At 42.6% G+C, this 20,776-nt stretch overlaps 1 protein-coding gene across 1 annotated transcript; it reads right to left on the minus strand.

Moving 5' to 3' along the window:
• Nucleotides 1-769: 769 nt before the first annotated feature.
• On the minus strand, nt 770-19,565 carry PSMC1 (proteasome 26S subunit, ATPase 1). Its single transcript, XM_039538294.1, has 11 exons — nt 19,411-19,565; nt 17,399-17,452; nt 16,146-16,242; nt 13,974-14,098; nt 13,077-13,262; nt 12,682-12,810; nt 11,948-12,044; nt 10,481-10,670; nt 8,128-8,279; nt 5,140-5,294; nt 770-1,534 (listed from the first exon to the last, which is right to left on the minus strand). The coding sequence occupies exons 1-11, from the start codon at nt 19,411-19,413 to the stop codon at nt 1,400-1,402; spliced, it is 1,323 nt and encodes a 440-aa protein (XP_039394228.1). The 5' UTR covers nt 19,414-19,565; the 3' UTR covers nt 770-1,399.
• Between the last annotated feature and the right edge of the window lie 1,211 nt (nt 19,566-20,776).

Raw genomic sequence — 20,776 nt, forward strand, 5'->3', positions numbered from 1 at the left:
GGGACACTGAGGAAGGAAACTGGAATCATGATTGCTGGAAGTTCACCCCAATAAACACTGAATTGTTTGCACCTTTGGACTTCAGGTATTGTTGCTCTCTGTTCAAGCGAGAAGGACCAGGGAAGTGAGAGGGTGAAGGAATAAGCCCCCTAACACTATGTAAGAACTAATTATCAGAATGTGATTGCAGGGAGAGTAGACCAAATATGGCAGAAATACAGAGTCCCCAGCTCTCAGTACTTTTGGGAAAATAATATACTACAATGCTTATGGAATGCAGCAATATCCAGATAATCAGGATATTATAAATCATTGCATTTCACTCAGGTTGTGGTCAGAGGATGAGTAGAACAATTTGAAGTAAGTGATGAGAGATTCTTTGTGACGGAAATAAGAATAATCTAAGCAGTTTCTTTATTCTCAAAGGGGCAGGAGCTGGGAGATTGCAATGTGAGTGCTTTGAACAAATTGGTAAAACTTCAGAAGTCACGATTGTTCAGCAGATGTCAGGATTTATAAAATGTATACTTTACTGTTCTAATTCTAATGTGGTTGTCTTAAATGCAGAATCTTCTATATATGGTGAAATCCGTAAGTCTTGACTTTACAAGATCTCAAACTGAAAATACACCACTTGTATGTCTGGGAAAATAACAATTGCGTTATCTTAGCAACACTTGTATTTAAAACTTATCCAAAACAGAGTATTACTAATGGACTAATTTTGTTGCATTTAATTTTATCAAAACAACCTTTTGAAAAGGTCACATTAACTGACAATCTAGAGCCTGTCTTTCTCTAAGGTGTCCTTAATGAACAGTTTTGGTCAGCTGTGATTCTAACAAACAGGGTCTGAGTTCATTTAAAAAAAACTACTAACCATTTTTATAACTGCCTGGGTACTATTACATTGAAATATCCTATAAAAAGAATACCATCATTACTGGACTAGGTGTAATTAACTAGATTTAGGCTTACTACAAGATTAACACAAAAGTATAGGAGATTCATTTAGGATGTACAGAGGTACTATATAACTTAAATCCAATTCAGAGAAATCTTATAATAAAGTTGCTCACAGTAGTTAGTTATGAGACTAAACAGTGGCTGCAGGTCTTGTTTTATGAAATAGTCTAGTCTATAGAAGCCAGTAGCTTGATGAAAAAATTCAAGCCACTAATAGGTAACTAGGCAATTTAATACACGTCTGATGTGTTGACAAAAAGACATTTTCTATTTGTTTCAGAATTGATTTTTTTAATTGAATAAGTATTTTATAGACTTACAACTAAACACAGTCCACCCATCATGCTTGGAGAGGCTAAGATGTTATGCTCTATTGATGAGGCCTGTGAAACATCTGTTGCCATTTCATGTATTTTGAAAGTAAGAGGCGTCCCTAAAGATAAAGCCCCTCTGGGGTGCCTTCTTGTTTCTTATAGAGAACATTCTCTTTTGATTTTTTGAAGTCTTCATTAGTTACTTTCATTCTGCGTTCTCTCAAAGCCATCAAACCAGCTTCTGTGCAAATTGCCTACCAAAGAGAAAAGCTGATATTAATTGCTAGCTATAGACAACTAATTCAAACTACACATGCATTACGGTGACACACAGTTTTCAAATATTTTCTAGATGCTAGTGCAAACAGAACAGTAGCAAAACCATGCTAATCATTAGCTTCATATGGCAAGTAAGACTGGAACTCAAGTTCTCTCTACACCTGTATTGAACAAATAGTTCTGTTTCCAATCCAAGCAGTGCTTGCATGCCACCAGGAAATCAACCATTACAATATAACACTTTTTCCAAGAAACAGATACATTTAGCACAATCCATCTAGTAAACTGAGGCTGCCAGTGTGTGATCGCTAAGCAGAACTTTAAAATGGATCTCTAGAGGTGAAATTACAAGGAGGCAGAACTCCTAGTCTCTATTCTCAAATCTGCCACTGACCTGCTGTATGGCTTTAGGCAAGTTACACTAGCTCCATGTAAAATTTCTCATCTACAACTTGGGTACAGCAGCTTCACAGAGCCTGTAACTGTGACCTCCTTCAAAAGCCTTGGATGTATAACATTAGAGCTAAGGACTACTCACCAACTCCAAGGCAGAAGCTCCTCCAGATGGGATAAGAAATATTGGGTTAGATTCAGAGGAACTTTGTAATCCTGCCTAACTTTTAGGCACCTAAAAATCACTTGCATTCACAAAGCCAGAGTTAAGCTCTCTATACAATGAAGGGGGAGTCTCAAAAGCCAGCATGATCCCCACCTAAGTTATCCCTTGCCCTGGCTATGTACTAAGCTTCCCTACCCTCAGGGAGTTGTCTCCAATGATTTTGCAAAAGGAGGCACTCCCTGAAAACTTTCAGCCCAGCGGTTAGGGTTCTCACCAGCCACATGAGAGACTCTGCTTCAAGTCCCATCCCCCCCCGCCTGAGGGGAGGCAGAGTGCCCTAACCACTCAGCTATGAGAAATCTGATGTTGGGCACACTCACTCTCCTGGTGAAGTTGTTCCACTGGATAAATTATCTAAAAATAATCATTGAAGGAGGGCGAGTGGTCCAATGACTCATTTATTCATATTGGAACAGCTTCAGCAGGAGACAGAAGAAGCCCCACATCAAAATATCCTTTGGGCTAAAAGTTATGAAGGATGGTCCCCAGCAAGCTCTTGTGTGAGCATGCTTAAGGCGGCCCAGTCCACTAGGCAAGCTCTGAGCATGCCTACTGGCATGTGCCCACAGACAAGTTAGGTGGAGGAATGCCTATTTTCCCACAGTTAGTACATCACACTGGGGCATAGGCACACAGAATGAGGTTGCACTGTGGATGCGCAGAGGCAGAAGCCCAGGCACCTACAGGGTGCAGCAGCAACTGAGCAGCAGGGCCGCCCAGAGGGGGGGGCAAGAGGGGCAATTTACCCCAGGCCCCGAGCCCCAAAGGGCCCCCACCAGAGTTTTTCAGGGCCCCTGGAGTGGGGTCCCTCACTCGCTCCGGGGGGCCCGGAAAACTCTCGCGGGGCAAGAGGGCGCAGGAGCGTCTTCGCTCCCGGTCTTCGCCGGCGGGGGGTCCTTCCGCCCCGGAGCGGAAGGACCCGCCGAAGACTGAGCGGGACCCGCCGCCGAGTTCAGCTCGGTCTTAGGCGGTAATTCGGTGGCGGGGGGCCCTTCCGTTCCGGGACCCGCCGCCGAAGTGCCCCGAAGACCCGCGGCGGGGGCCCCCGCCACCGAATTACCGCCGAAGACCGAGCTGCGCTTCGGCGGTAATACGGCGGCGGGGGGGCCCACTGCGGGTCTTCGGGGCACTTCAGCAGCGGGTCCCGGAACGGAAGGGCCCCCCGCCGCCGAAGACCCCGGGCCCCCGCAATCCTCTGGGCAGCCCTGCTGAGAAGAGGTTTTGTGACTTCAGTAGGGCCTGATTCTGGGAACTATGTCCCTTTGTGACTCTAGCCCCTTAGCCTTTAATTTCTACTCAACCACTGCTTGCATTTGCATTTTCAGCATTTAGAAAAACATGCTCCTCAGCCATTAGAAATGGTGTGGTAAGTAGAGTTTTGGTACCTACCTACACTAATGAAGAGGTTTTTATGGCACTAGGGTATTTGTTGACACCCAAATACAGGAGATTGTTGATTTTTTTTTTTTTTTTTTTTTTTTGAGGAGCCAGAGAGTGGCACTGATGGTCCCCTCTCATGCAGTGATACTCAGACTGAGGCTTGGCAGTGGCTCTTTCATATGTCTCCTGCAGCTCTGTGTAGCACATATTAAAACACTACGATGTTAGTTACAGTAACTCCTCACTTAACATTGTAGTTATGTTCCTGAAAAATGCAACTTTAAGCAGAACGATGTTAAGCGAATCCAGTTTCCCCATAAGAATTAATGTAAATGAGGGGGTTAGGTTCCAGGGAATTTTTTTTCACCAGACAAAAGACTATATTATATGCATGTGTGTGTATACACATATATATATACACACACACACACACACACACACAGAGTATAAGTTTTAAACAATTTAATACTGGTACACAGTGATGATTGTGAAGCTTGCTTGAGGTGGAGGAATCAGAGGGGGGATATTTCCCAGGGAATACTCTACTGCTAAATGATGAACTAGCAATTGGCTGAGCCCTCAAGGGTTAAGTCTCTCACTCTACAAGGCAACAGGAATGGAGGGAAGGGAGACAGCATCACAGACAGACACACAGACGGAGACACTCACCGTGTGTGTGAGAGAGAGAGAGATGCACATTTCCCCTTTAAGTACGCTGACTCTACTCTTAAGTACACTGCCTTGTTACTTAGATCAGCTTGCTGAGACCACAGCTGCTGCCAGCAAGCTCCCTCCCTCCTGAGCCCTGTCATGTGTCCCCCCTGCTCTATGGAAGATGGGGTAAGTGGGGTGTAGCATGCGGGAGGGACACACCCTGACAGCCCCCCTCTTCCTCTCCTTCCCCCCACACAGCAAGCAGGAGTCTCGGAGCAGCTCCAAGGCAGAGGGCAGGAGCAGCACATGGCAGTGGGAGGAGGAACAGCTGAACTGCCCGCAACTGATAGACTGCTGGGCAGCTGCTGCACAGGGAGCGGGGAGCTGATAGGGAGGCTGCCGGTCCACCCTGGTTCCAAGCCCACACCAGCTAGCTGCACCAGGCTGCTCTTCCTGCAAGAAGTGGACAAAGCAGGTGGCTGCCAAACAACATTATAAGGGACCATTGCACAACTTTAAACGAGCATGTTCTCTAACTGATCAGCAATGTAACAACATTAACCAGGACAACTTCGAGTGAGGAGTTACTGTATTAACCAATCAGGATGCTTTTACTATGTTGTTATAGTTGATAAAATCAATACTTGGTCATTCATTTTGCTGTAAGAATATATACATATAGTAAATGAAACAGTGAATTCACACTATTGTGGCTCTTTTGGGTGATGGTGATTGCTAATTTGGCTTCTGCACTAATCCATGATAAAGGAGAGAAAACAGTAAGAGCTTTGAAGGACAGTCTGACTGTCTTATGGTAGTAGAGAAGGGGCTGCTTATTTGGATCATAGCACAAGGTCTTAATTCACCCCAGCTATTACACACTTATAACTGATGTTTACAAACTTAGTCAGCACTAGTGCACCTTACCTTAATATCTGCGCCAGACAGATCATCTTTAGCCATAATGAGCTCATCTAAAGTTACATCATCTGCCAAAGTCATCCTACTTGTGTGAATCTGAAAGATGCGCTTCTTAGTCTTTTCATCTGGTAAGGGGAACTCAATTTTCCTATCAATACGCCCTGTGTGTAGGAAAGACATTTAAGTGATTCTGGATTGAAAGCAGTGGCATTTGAAGTGCTCTGTCCCCTGAAGAAGTACAGAATGAGCTGTCACTGTTTCCCCCACATTGGCAGAGGTGTGGAGGCAATGTCCCACAGCCATATTCTGGAAGAAAAACTGAGGTCAGAAGGTAGGTGAGGCTCCATGCTCATGAGAATATGAACAAGCTGTGACCATTTTATTAATGTTTATGCAGTGATGCACTGTAGGGTCTGTGTGCAAGACAAAATAGACACTCATTGCCCCATAATGTTTAAATTAAATAGGGAGAGAACTACTACTGGCCTAGTCATATTTAGATAGAGGAACATAAGAATTGACAAACTGGATCAGAGGGAAGTCCATCTAGTCCATTATCTTGTCCTGTGGCACCTTATGGACTAACAGACGTATTGAAGCATGAGCTTTCGTGGGTGAATACCCACTTCGTCAGATGCACAAGCCCAGCTCAAGTTTTGTTGCTACTCAGCTTTTATATCCGATTTTTATTATTATTTTTCCAGGCAAGAAACGCAAATAAGGACTGAACCCTATAGGTCTTTAAAAAGAAACATCATCCAGCCCACTCTTCTCCATTCCCTATTATTAAATTCCAGCCAAACAGGACACTCTTGCATCATACCCTGAAGGTTGCCACGTCCGGAAAGCAAGTTCAATAAGTAAAAACTTGTCACAGAGAACATCCTGGCACTCGCCCTTTCCAATTTAAAACAAGTACCTGCTAACATGAGTGAGGCTTAAAGCTTTTAATGCTTAGACTTTTATTTTTCAAATTGTGGAGTTCCTTTGTATACAAGTATTCTAGTAACCTTAAAGTTCACCGGCTTTAACTGTGAATTAAATACAAGTGATCAAAACCTAGCATTTCATTGTGTTTGCACTGAATTAAGTGCTTGGATAGTTCTACCTTTATTATAAAGCAGCATACTCCAGAACAGACAGAATGGTAGGTGCCAGGTTTATACTCAGAGGAAAAAAATAAAATCAGCCCAGAAATTATGGTACTGGTATTTAATACTGGTGGTCTGTTTTTCTGAATGGAAAATGTGCTTCTCGATTAAGAGGAAGGATAGCAATTAGGACAGACACCCCTACCAAAGACATCCTGCATGAACATGGGCTAGATTTACAAAGGAATTTAGGCGTGGTGAGGTTAAGCATCATCACACCTACCCTTTCAGCACCTAGAAAATCGCTGGGATTCTCAAAGTCTGAAATAGGTGCCTTAGAATGGGATTCACAAAAGCCAGCATGCTAGGCTACTCCTCATCAATGGGTGATGCCAAGGAAAGTGGTCTGTCCTCATCCCCACCCCTCTCAGAGTTCAGCACCTAAGTCTGGGCCACAGGGAGGCACCTCCCACTGCTTGAGACTCTCAGTGCAAATCTTCTCTTAGCAGTGGGTGCCTATGCCATTTTGCAAGGAGCTGGGGGTGCCAGGACCTCTCTTGTAACTTTTAGCCCAGTGGTTAGGATACTCAGATGGGCTGTGAAAGACCCCTGGTTCAAGTCCCCACTTTGCCTGAGGGGAAGAAAGGATTCAAATAGGGATCTGTCACCTCGCAGGTGAGTGCCCAACCACTGGACTATGAGATAATCTGATGTGGGCCTCCCTCATTTCTCCTACTGCAGCTTTTGCACTGTGGATAAATAAATAAATAAATAAAACAGTCCCCCTGCTCCAGTGACTTATCCTGGGTCTCCCATTGCCCAAGTGAGTGCTTTAGCCACCACATTAGAGAGTCATTCTTATGCTTGTTCTCTCTGTCATTCATGGTGGAACAACCTCAAGAGGTGAGACTGAGGGAACCGCACAGACTATTCCATAACCTAGTGGTAGCAGATCCCTGTTTGAATCCCTTCACACTTATGTGGAGGAGCAACTTGAACTGGGGGCTGAGGGGGTCTCCTGCATAAGTAGCCTAGCCCCTGGGCTAAAAGGTAAGAGGGAGATCTCCCCCTCCACAGCACTTCCCCAGTATTTTGGGTGAGCTCACCTATGGGAGCCTGATCTGGTAGGTAAGCTCTAAGCCGCGCACCAGATCAGGTCCCACAGGCAAGTCAGGCGGAGGAACACCTATCTTCCTCTATTTTATACATTGCTCTGGGGCCTTAGGCATCTGGACGTCTAGAGGAAGGCTGCTGCATTGCACATGAGTACATGCAAAAATATAGCCATGTAGGGAACTTTTACTGTGAAAACTTAGGTGCCTACAGCGTTCTGGGGCAGCTGAGCAGGGCTTTTGTTAATCCTATTGTGACCTGATTTGGGGATTTAGGTACCCGAAGTGGCAGTTAAGCACCTAAGTCCTTTTGTGAATCTAGCCCTTAGTCATTCTGCCTCAGCTCCCCATCTGTAAAATGGGGATGATATCACTTCCCTACCTCACAGGGGTGTTTTAAGGATAAATGGTTAACAAATGATGAGATACTCAGTTACTATGGTAAAGATGGACATATAAAATACCTAAGCAACAGCCTGATACATTAAAAATAATTTTAATATTCTTCCTTGGGATTAACTATACATAATGCATTTATAATGCAATTTCTCCTGTAACTGAAAACTATCCTTTTTCTCCACGCACATACATCATGATTCATATTCTACATCCTGTTCAGGAGGACTGGCTTTTTATACTCCTAAATCAATATTCCTTCTAAGCCATAACACGATTATGGAGAGTCTCAAACAACGTTCTATTAAGAAAGGCAGAACTGAAATTCAGTACCTGGCACAAGAAGCTTTAAGTAAATGCGACTTAATAAAAATGCATAATAAAAAGTCTCTTACCTGGCCTGATTAAGGCTGGATCCAATGTTTCTATTCTGTTTGTGGCCATGATAACTTTCACATCCCCACGGGAATCAAACCCATCTAATTGGTTCAGCAACTCCAGCATCGTACGCTGGATCTCTCTTTCACCACCAGAATTTGAGTCATATCTTTAAGGACAGGCAAGAGAAAGAACTATAACCAAACCAAATTAAACCCTGTACAAAAAATACTTTTCTTTACCAATAATAAAATGATCAGCATATCAGAAATAAATGCTCTGACCCTCTACCAATGATTATAAACAGCTTTTTTCATCGGAGCGTAAGCCACCGAGGTTATATAGGAATGTAAATATGCCCTCAAAAACAAAAGCTTTCACAATAGCTCAGTTTATATACCACCTGGGTCCAATAAGGTAAGCAGAAGACAGAGAAACAGCCTTAAAAAGGGACACCCAACTTTAAAGTCACATTTCTGACTGAAAATGTTGGCTCTTCTGCAGTTACAAGTAACACTAAACTGAAAGATGAGCAAATACTCTTATTTTTCCAGTGTTTACTTTATGCATCAGTGTGAATAGTTAGTTTGTCCCTTAATGAAAAGGCCCTTATAAATAGGGAAGCAGAAAAATGCTCAATTTAACAGAAATTTAAAAAAAAATATATAAACATACTATTTAGAAGGGTGTGTTCTCAGAAACTGATTATTTAAATTAATCCATTTCCAGTTTTTCATATACGCACAGATTTTATGATCAGAAAGTATTACAATCATCTAGTCTGACCTTTGAATAGAAAAGGCCACAGAATTTCACATGATTCCAGCATCTAGTCCAATAATTTCGGGTTGAACCAGAGCCTACGTTTATCTAATCCCTTCCTAACAAATCCCTCCCCATGTTTTTTTAAATCTAAGAACTAACATGACATTTACAAACAATCATTTTGCTGGTATATAATGCCCCTTTCCCTTACCCATTTTTCAGTCTTGTCTATTTACATTGTAAGCTTTTGGGGGCAGAGACTGGGACTAGCACAATGGGGCCTGATGCTTGATTGGTCCCCTAGGCAGTACCATAATAAAAAATTAGAACATACAGTTTAGAAACACATCCAGTCTTGATGTAAAGACAGAGTGATGAATGTATCACATTCCTTGGTAAGCTATTCCAATGATTAATTACCCTCAAAGTTAAAAATTTGTGTCACTTCCAATTTGACTGTTGCTGACTTTAGCTTCCAGCTGTTAGGACTTGACAGCATCCCTCTAACAATCTCTTTGCCTGTGCTGACTCAAGTCAGACCTTTACTGAAACAGTTTGGGTTTTTTTAAACAGAAGTATGAAAATGGCACCTTCAGACATCCCAAAAATATACTGTTATTTCCAACGCTTTGATTTGTAGGGTGATAATGGGCTGCTTTAAGGACACCTTAAGCTGTGAAGTGCGTCAGTCCCAATTAAACCTTGCTCCATCTTTAAAACAGCACAGCCTGAATGCAAGCTGACATTAGTTCAGTGTGACATAATGGCTCACTCACATGGATCAATTTTATTAACTTCTGCTGTGGACAGTGTAACAATTAAAAATGCTATAAAAGTTATGGAAAGTTATTGAGCATGGATTTTTACCATGATACACCCAAACAATGTTATTGTAAACTTATCGACAGCCCTACATATCTACATAGCAGAATGTATAGACAAGCATCTACAGATTTATATAAATAACAACACAATAGAAAAATAAGTTAAAGTAATCAAATGTCATACTCAGCTAATGTTGGGGGCATGACAAATTTGTTACACAAGCCATCTCTTTCTGCCTAAAGTGATCCATCATTACTGTAGCTATACTGTTAGGTTCTACTAGAATAGCAGCTAAACTTTTGGCATATCTTTTAACAAAAAATGTTTTGAGATAAACGTTTTGAGAGTTTTGTAGTAACTACTTCAAATTTTACTTGTCAACAAATGGAAGTGTTGTTTACGTTAAAAATCATTTAACCCAGTGGTTCTCAAACTTTTGTACTGGTGACCCCTTTCACATTTTAAGCTTCCGAGTTCGACCCCCTCTTACACATTAAATACACTTTTAAATATATTTAATACCATTATAAATGGTGGAGGCAAAGCAGGGTTTGGAGTGGAGGCTGACAGCTCATGACCCCCCCATGTAATAACCTCATGACCCCCGGAGGGGTCCTGACCCCCAGTTTTGAGAACCCCTGATTTAACCTATCAAAATGGCAATGATGAAAGGAGAAATTCAACACAAACTCACACAAAATGAAATGTTTCAGATAACTTCCCTATTGTTCTTGACAAAATTATTATATTCAGTGTCGAAGCGTGAATGCAATACACTACCTCTTTGTACCAATGGCATCTATTTCATCAATAAAGACGATTGATGGAGCATGCTCCTCAGCTACGCGGAACAATTCACGGACAAGTTTTGGACCATCACCTAGGTACTTCTGTATAAGCTCGGAGCCAACAACTCTCAGAAAGGTTGCTGAGGTCTGGTTTGCCACTGCTTTGGCTAGTAAGGTTTTACCTATTATCAATTGTAAAGAAACACTGCAGTGAGTTTGCAGTAACAATTATTAACTTTAAGAAAATATATTCATGAAATACAGAACAGTGCTGATATACCAAGTCTAATTATATTAAAATTACAACTCAATGACTAAGACATTGCAACGCTGAGCATCACAGCACTGAACTTTTAGATGCCTAGAAAAATCACAGAAACAACACTACGATCCACAATGATTGACTTAGGCAAACAGACTTCCTATACAATGAATGGGGAGGGTTAGGTACCTTAGAACATGATCCACAAAAGCCAACATGCTAGGCAGCTCCCCACCTAAGCTAGACAATGACGGGTGTATCCTGGAGACAGGCACCTACCTCTGCTTAGTGATCCATGAAAGAAGACCCACCTCTTTGAGCCAAAAGTTTTAGGTGCTTAAGGCATTTCTTGCGGGACATGACAGGTGCAAAGCCACCGTACCCCAAGCCTCCCACATCCCAGGTGAGTGTAACCACTGCAATGCAGAGTCAGTCTCTCTCTGGCCCAATGACTATTTAAGTATTTATCAACAGTGGATCAGTCGTTGGGCCAGTGAGAAAGACTCTGTAAGCCCAGGGGTTAAGGCATCCACCTGGGAGATGGGAGACCCAGGGTCCAGTCCCCATGCTCTACAGACATGTAGAGAAACTGAGGAAGCCCCACATCAGAATATTCCATAGCTCAGTGATTGGAGCACTCTCCTGAGAAGTGGGAGACCCCTATTCAAATCCTTTCTTCAGCAGAGGGGGGAATTGAACCTGGGTCTCTGACACCCCAGGTGAGTGCTCTAACCACTGGCTAAAGTTATAAGGTGGACACTGTTGTGTATTTGGAAATTACACAACAGACACCACCTCCTCCGGGAAGACTCTGAACAGGGCCCGATCCAGGAGGTGGCCTCTGAACATGCCTACCAGAATGGGCTGACTACTACACATGCGACTTAGGTGAACGAACACCTATCTTCCCCCAGTTTGTGAATTGCTCTAGGGCTTATGGGGGAGATAAGCTTGGAACACATACAGGGAGGCAGTAGCGTGCATGCCCAGAGGCAAAAACTCAAGTGCTGAGGGAACTTTTACCCTGAAAACTCAGACCCTAACCTCATCCAGCAGCTAAGGGGTGCAGCAAGAGTTTTGTGAATCGCAGTGGAGCCAGAGTTGGGACTTAGGTGCCTAAGTACCTTTGTGGATCTGCACCTAATACCTTAAATGGGATTAACTGAGCATACTTAAAGTTACTGTTATGGAAGATACCTGTGCCAGGTGGGCCATACAGAATTACTCCTTTGGGAGGCTTTATACCCATCTCTTCATAATACTCAGGATGGGTGAGAGGAAGCTCCACAGATTCCTATAGCATAAGAACAAGTATTTTACAAATATTGACTAATTAATCCGCACAACAGTCACATGAAGTAATTGAGTATTACTGTCCCCATTTTAGAAATGAAAACATAAAGGCTGAATGAGTGCCCAGCCAAAGGCCACATAGCAAGTCAATGTCAGAGCTTAATTTAGAATTCAGGAATTCGTGGCTCCTAATCCTGTGTGCAGAGCACTAGAGGACACCTCTAGAGTCTGAGGATTATTCAACAAGAGAAATCTGGTTTCCTCAATGCGTTAATTATCAATTATTAAGGCCAACATTTTCACTAGTGTCTTGGGTGCCAAACCCAAGTCACCCTTAAAGGTACCTATTTCAGAGGGTAGGAAATCAGCAGTTTCTGAAAATCATGTCTCTTTAAAGTGAGGCAAAATATGACTCCCAAAATCACTAGTCACTTTTGAAAATCTTGATATAATTGTAAAAGACTGCTAAGGCTGAGGATTTTAAATGTACAAAATCCCAGAAAGCTCAATGCTGTCTTGGGTTCCACAGCAATTGAGACAATTCATGCACAAGTTTTAGACCATCATCTAGGTAACTTTCTGATAACAGACGCTTAAAGGTTTTCCTTTTAATTAGATAAATTACTAAATATGAATACCTTAATTTCTTGAATCTGGTTGTCAAGGCCACCAATGTCAGCGTAAGTCTCCTGAGGGGCCTTCTCCACTTTCATCACTGTAACTAAAGGATCTGTGTCATCCATCAGGACTCCTATCACAGCATGAACCTAGTCCAAGTGGTATACCAATACCAAACATAAGTAAAATAGCATGCATTTTACTCAAGAATGATCCTAAAGATAAAACACAAAGCTACACAGGAATCCAAGATTAAATGTACTGTACATTCACACAGCGACATGAAACACACAAAGCACTTATCCTTGGATCTTACACTATGGTACTCTTGTAACAGATTCCAAAAACAAAGGCTAGTTCAGAGGGATATTGGAACTTTCACCCCACTCCATCTTCATATTGTGAGACAACTTACCTTATGATTGAGCAAAACAGAGCAGCCTGGTTCTAGAAGATCTTTGTCCACAAAAGACAAAATACTGACATAGTGCTCAGATCCCACTGATGTAGACACTATAGCGTGATTATCATCAATAATCTCCTCCAGGGTACCTACAGACATTGGGGTTCCTCTCAGATCATCCACCTTTGATCTCTCTTCCTGCAAGAAACAAACAAGCAATAGTAAAGAACTAAACACAGAAAAAAAATAGTTTCTGCAAAACATGTATTGTACTGCTTTAAACATATATACTAAAGTAAGAACTACTGCCTATGTGAGGAAAAAATGGAAATTCATTACCCAGTTCTTTTGACAATTATTTGAAGAAAAAAGTTCCTTCTACTTCTTGTGATTCAGTATAGATCCCACAGCAGAGGAGGACAGGAGCTCTCTTTTGGGGGCAGCTAAGAAGCTAAACTACTTGTTTGATCTCATGCTGCTTTATGCCTCTGTAGCTTATCCTATAAGAACGTGTATGTGTCTAGCGCATTCCTTCCCTTCTCTGCTGGCTGGCCACCCTGGAGAGTTCCACTTTCAGAGACCCACTAAACAAAAACACATGCCCCACCTATAATAAACTGTATCAAAACTCAACCACTAGTCCAGTCCCCAATAGTCCTGAAAGTAGACTCCTCCATCCTCTGTTCTTCAACTAGGGAGCCGCTCAGTAAGGTGACTGTACCTTATATGCTTTATTAAATACAGTTAAAATAAATATTAAATATTTAATCTGTTTTTATAAATTTCAATCACTTTATTTCCAGGCCTTATGCATCAACTAGTTTACATTGTTTACAATTTTACTTCTAAAGATCTAGGTTAGTAGTATCTCAGTTTTAATAAGAGTGTAATAATTTCCTCAAGACTTACCTCTTGCTTTTCTTCCAAAGGTTTCATCTGTTCCTGATTTCTGATAAATTCTTCCTCCATAAGTAGGTAATCTTTAATTCTCTCTAATTTCAACAATTTGAGTCTGCATTGTGTGTGAGGTGTCACTGTAATGAAAGAAGTAGAATCAATGTACATCTGACTTCCACTTAGATATGGCATAAGATATTCAATAATTCACTGCTAGAAATTGTTGGCCTAATCCTTATTAACAGGCCAGTCTGAATCATTACCCAAAGGCCTGTAAACTAAGAAATCCACCAGCAAATCTTTTCAAAATACTAGTTATTTAAATCAAAGTTTCTAACTGGATTTCCTTCCAAATGTCATAATTACCTTCCACCACAACAATCTCTGGGGGTGATGGCTTTAGGTGTGTTTCTCTATAAATGTACCCAACCACTACCAGGGTTTTCAGTGGCACGTCAGTAGATGAGTCAATACTTCCAGAATCTAACAGCTAAGGTAAGAGTGCATCAAGCAGAAGTAGGCACTGCAGACTAATAGCCACTACCATGCTAATACCTCACCACAAAAAAGCTCCAGTGGCCTAGAATATGGATGTAATTTCCCAGTGGGGTTTCCAGTTATCAGGCAGCATAGTAAAGCAATACTTTATTCCACTTTAAAGACAGTGGAGCATAAGAACAGCCATACTGGGTCATCTAGCCCAGTACCCTGTCCTCTGACAGTGGCCAATGCCAGGTGCTTCAGAGGGAATGAACAGAACAGGCAATCATTGAGATGTCCATCCCCTATTGTCTATTCCTAGCTTCTGGAATTCAGACACTAAGGACACCCAGAGCATTGGGTTGCATCTCTGACCATCTTGGCTAATAGATTCCATATCTACAGTATTCAGTCCGGACTCTGAATGATCCTTCCAGACCCCCAGTGCTTCACCTGATGGAGAACTTCAAAGAAAACAAAAATGCCAGCCACAATCTCACAGCAAAAGGGTCAGTTCAGGAGGAATTTTACAGGTCTTCCTTGAACTGGTGCTTTATCCACTGTCATAGATACACCTGTGCAAAGCACAGTATACACATGAGTTATAGAAGTACTGCACAATTTATACCAGTGCAGCTTATTCCAGCTACAACAAATCTGATTGCGTTGAATCAGAGTAAATCTTGTTTGCTCTATTGCTTGCACCAGCATGCTATACCAGTGGTTGAAAACTTAGTATAGGAAAGGCCATAGAGACAAAGCAAATTCACATGTCCTACTCGCAGCTAAAGCTTCACACAATAAATGCCAAAACAAGAGTTCTTCCCCTCTAAATCCAGAAAGGGCCTCTGGAAAAAAGCAGCCCCGAAAGCCACCTCATTTCACTCCCCAATTCATTTAGTTTCATACTGCAAGTTTCATTTGGGAATGTGAGGAGAATTACAACAGCAGCGAACACACTCATGTAACAGAGCAAATCTAACTGCAAAAATCTAATTGTTAATGACTGTGAGCAAGCACCTTAACCACAACATTGCATAATTTAACACTGTATCCCTTGTGAGTTCATCTGTTCAGACCCTCTGCAACAGTTAAAAAAAAAACCCGATATACTACTGTCCATTTGTCTATCATGTCACTGTTCTACTACTGGACAGAATATGTAACCCACTCAAACATATGTGTGCATTTTACAGAGAAAAAAATCCTACTGGTCCTGCACAAGGACAATGTTTCACAGTTTACTGATAATTCAGGTGAATAAAAGACTTATTTTTATTGTTTATATAGACAGAAGAGACTCTCAACATCACTTCTCCCAGCTCCTAAATGCATGGGAGGGTTAGTCACTCTTTTGCTTATTCCAATGCCACTCCAACTATATTATTCACAGGATCTTCCCCACTTCTGAACTCATGTAAGAAAAAAAAATTGGGTACCCTATAGAGCGTTCTCCAGAAAAAATATTAAGAATTACTGAGATAATCTCTAATAGCCTTAACCAAGCAATAGGGAAGTTATTTCTAATAAAATCTTTACAGTGTTACCTTTGGTTTTATAATTTAGTCATTTGAGACTTAAGTCTAATCCTGAGGTAGATCTGTGGGAGCAGACCCCTTGTGGAGCTTGTTGCAGGATCAGAACCCTAGATCCCCCAATATTATAAGAGCCTTGTGAGATTGTGGGAGAAATAAAAATACTTACCCAGTGGGAGTTTGCTGGCTGCATCTGGTCCCTTTGTTTTCTTCTTCTTTTTCCCCACTCTAGTTGGAACTGGAGGTTCATATTTCTTCTTCTTATCCTTTTAAACCGAATCAGACAAGCACAAAACAAAAATCAGAATAGCTATCACAAGAACAAGCCACAGAAATCCACCACAGCGCCAAGCTGAAAAAGAACTCAATTGAAAGTAAACTACAATGCAAAAATATACTGGGTTTGTGCCCTTTACTTGTCCTTTATGATGTATAACATATAAAGAGGGAAGCTTTAAAAAAACACTATTTTTTTTCCTGCTTACTTTATACATTAGATATATCAGATCTTGAGTTGCCTCTTTCAGATGAAGGATTTTGCCAATTTTTGGAGATCTAGGAATCTGATGTCACAGGAGGCTGAACCCTGAACTGTAAATCTTCAAGGCCTCTAAAAGCGAGGCTTAAGGGAGAGAGGAGGTTGACTCTCAAGCCTAGTCTACGCTAGAGAATCACACTACTGCTCTCTGCACTGGTGTGATGGTGTAAGTTGCAGCAAGGCAAAGTGTTTACACTAGCCATCCTATGTCGCACAGTGCACAGCTTCCACATGCAGAACAGAACACCTTACTCTGTTGCAGCAGCACTGCCCTGTGGAGACTTATCCCAGTGTTATTTTACATCATAAAAGGAGCAGTCAGGTTTTGCAGTTTGTTTACTTTGCAGTTTAATCTACATCCAAATATATTAAATTCACTTGTTAATTTGTATATTTATAAGTTTGCCTGCATAAACAGAATTCTAGCTCAGAAGGACTCATTTTTCTTCCTAAGCCACAAGAAAAAAAAGCCATATTAGTTGGATTTTTAAAAATGCACTTGCAGCCGTGAGCCTAACATATGCACACAAGTGCTGACTTGGTACTCACAAATCAGGTATCTGACTGCAGATTTTGAAAAGTCAACTCCTTTGTGACCAAGAGCTATTTTTATTTCACTATTTGTAAATAGGATATTACTGCCATTAGTGCCTATTGTAGTTTACAGAGCAAGCCATTTTCTGAGTAAACCATGTGAGTTCTTCTACAACATGCATATGAAAGTGATATTTGGGGAGGCTAGGAAATATAAGCAATGGGCAAATTTTAGGCAGTTTTGAGTACATGGAACAAAAGATTGTTTAAAAATCCATTGTTGAAAACTTTGGAATTAGTCATGCAGTTCACCCTATTAAAAAAAGGGCAATTGATTTTTCATTATTTACCTTGTCATCCTTCTTGCCACCCCCAGGACCATGTCCACCACTTTGACTTTGACCCTAAAGGAAAACAAAGATGACACCCAAATGAACGCAAGCTATTTGTATTTGGAATACTAAGAATCTTGCAAAAAGAATATGTAGTTAGATACATTTTAATAAGGCTAAACAAACTGCTGGTAAATCCTAGAATAAATCAGTCTTCTCAAGCAGGAGAGTTAGTGAAGGGATTTGAAGAGTGGAGCAATATGGACTGATCAAAGGGCAAGGAAGATTACTTCAACAGCTATGTTTTGGACTCATACAGCACTTCACTAGCTTGGTGTATAATGGTTATATCTCTTTCCTTTTAAGCATAAAGTATTGGCCACAGTTGAACCAGATATGCCAAGAAGATGGCAATCCCTATTTCCAAGGCCTGTAAACTATTTTCCTTATCAATAATACAACTAATCACATAAAGCTAGTGTACTCATCTGTACTAAATCAAGGATTGGTATTAAAGCTAGTGAAAAGAATGTACTATCAATAAGGTTAAGATTTTGTCACAGGTATTTTTTGTAAAACTCTGGCAGGAGTCACCGGTTTCTGGGATTTTTTTTTTTTTTAAATTGCCTGTGACCTGTCCCTGACTTTTACTAAAAATAACTGTAACAAAATGGGGCTGACTGGGGGAGGACTGAAGCCCAAGATCAGGGGAGGGACATGAGAGCCCAAGCCCCACTGCCAAGGTGGGGGAATCCAGCACCTGCTGCTCATGGCAGCTGGGAGCTGCAAGAGTCCCCCCACTGCCCACAGCACCTGTGGCAACTCAGAGCTGCAGGGCTCCACGGCAGCTGCCAGCTCCAGCCCACCGCCCCAAGGCTGGAAAACATCACAGAGGTATCTGAAAGTCTCAGAATCCATGACACCATCTTACCCTTCACTATCAGACATGGGTGTTCACTGGACAAACTGTGTTATTAAGTCCACAGATTTTTATATGACTTTTCACATTTTTAGTGAGTTAGACTATAAAATGGGTTAGCTTTTGTTAATCACTTAAGGCAATGAAACAATAAAGCTGTGTATTTTAATTGTGCATAGTATGCTTAATACACTATTGTCAGCTCTTGGGATTTTAGGTGTTTTTCTTAAAGCACCAGCTACTAGAGTCATGTGATTATATGGGCCTCTCAGCTGCCATTAAGAAAAAAACAAACAGGTTTCTTGACCTTGTGGTTGTGAAAACTGAAAATGTGACCCAAGTGTTGTCCAAAGACTAAAACATTAAAAAGGAGATAAAAAGACCCCAAACTGTATTTTAAAAATCTCAAGAATTTTAAGGTACTTGTGGTCTTTGAACACTGTGTGTTGGCAATACCCTACACAGCACCACACAATGTGAGCACTTTGAGATCTACTGATGAAAAATGTTATGTCAAAATTAGGTTTTTTATTATTTAAACAGAAGTTTAACAAACCAGTTGTGGGTGTGGGAAAGGGGACAGGACCAGGCACCAGCCCCGTTTGTTTTGTCTCCGTTTTGCTAAACACCAGGCAGGCAGGCAGGCAGGCCTACAGAAGAGGAATCTTTTCAGTCTCCGGATAAGACGGGTGGCAGCTTTGCCATCCCCCCCACCCCCCTTGTTTCGCCTGTGCCTGGTAGCAGCGGGGATCTGCTCCCTTCGCTGGCCGGCGGGGCAGGACGAGGGTCTGCGCCTGAGGGGGACCGGCCCCTTCTGGGCAGGGCTCTGGGGGACGCTCCCTTCCGGGAGATGATTTTACGGCCTCCCGACATCGGTCGATAACCCGCCTCATGCCGTTCCTCCTGCCCCGCTCCCCTCGCTCCGGGGCCGGCGGGGCAGAGGCCTCAGCGGGGGATGGGCGATGACTCCGCATACGCCGGGCCGGCGGGGGAAGGAGCCGGGCCCCAGAGGCAGGGGGCCCAGCCCCTCTCCATATCCCCCCGTCCCTCGGTCTCCTGACTGCAGCCCCCGGTTACCAGTGACAGAGACACGGGCCCGGTGCTCACTCACCATCCTGCACCCACCAACGGAAGCGCCGCGGCGTACGGGGGCCGAGAGGGGACAGACAGAGGCAGAGGCGGGGCCGCTACGGAGCCCAGGAAGGGCCAAGCGCGGCCGCGAAGAGAGTGAGGGGGCGGGGCCTGAGCGCGGGGAGGAAGGAAGGAAATGGACGGGGCGTGGAGGGCAAGAAGCCTCTGCCCACCCCTGGGGAGGAGGGACAGGTTGGGGCAGCGCGCGGGGTCACGTGACGCGGGTCGGGCGGCGGGTTGGGGAGCGGAGAGGTGCTGCGCGCGCGGCGGTGCGTGTCTGAGCTCGTGGGGGGCGCGCGGCAGGTTCGCGGAGCTGTGTCAGTGGGGAGACGCACTGAGGCTAGTGCCCATGGCAGAGCAGTCCCTGCTGTCACGTGGGGCCTCTTCCTGCCTCTGCTTCTTGGCTGAGTTAAACGCCCTGTTCTTTCCTGAAGGGATGTTCCCGACCTCGTTGGGTCCCTTTGCATTAGGGCTGCTTGCCGTGGCATTTCGCACTTCCACCCAGTTTACTGATATCTTTGGATTTCACTGACATCCGTAGAATTAAAAATCAATCACCCAGATTCCCACTCTGAAAGTGCTTCTTGTCTTGTCTCACACACATCTGAGTCTAAGAAAAATGTTGAACCAACCTAAAAAAAGACACTAATTCTTGATGTGATTAAATAATACACCCCGTTCTCTTATAAAAAACTAGGCATTAGCTAAAGTTTAACCAGCTGTTCTAAAAAACCTTTATAGATTGTTCTCCTTTATCTCATCTCTAAGTATCTCAGATTATTTTGTGCTGGAAAGAACAAATTTTTATTCTTGTTGGAATTCTGCAACAGTACTATGGCTCCAAATGCAACAGTGTCAAATGGATGGATCTTGGATCTTTCTTATGACAGCTATACACAAAGAAAGCTGTAGAGGGCTCTGTATAATTAAAGTTCACCATGATACTAAAGAGACAGTAAGAACCAAATTCAGGTTTGGTGCAGACGTAACTCTTTTGACCACGATAGAGTTGGCTTGGTTACAGCAGGGCTAATTCACCATAACTTTAAAAAACAATGAACTCCTCAACCCCCTATTGTAATAATTGGGCCTACCACATTTACCCTAATTGAGTTTGATTGTAAGAAGAGAGTAGGGTGACCAGACAGCAAGTGTGAAAAATTGGGACGGGGGTGGTGGTGGAATAATAGGTGCCTATATAAGACAAAGCCCTGAATATCGGGACTGTCCCAATAAAATCGGGACATCTGGTCACCGTAGAAGTGAGTGAAAGTTCATAAAGTGTTACAATAACCTATAACAATAAATTGTAACAGGAAAAGGTGCAAAAGGGAGACAGACTAAAT

This window comes from Mauremys reevesii, linkage group 4 (genome assembly GCF_016161935.1).
Source record: "Mauremys reevesii isolate NIE-2019 linkage group 4, ASM1616193v1, whole genome shotgun sequence".
Lineage (NCBI taxonomy): Eukaryota > Metazoa > Chordata > Testudines > Geoemydidae > Mauremys > Mauremys reevesii.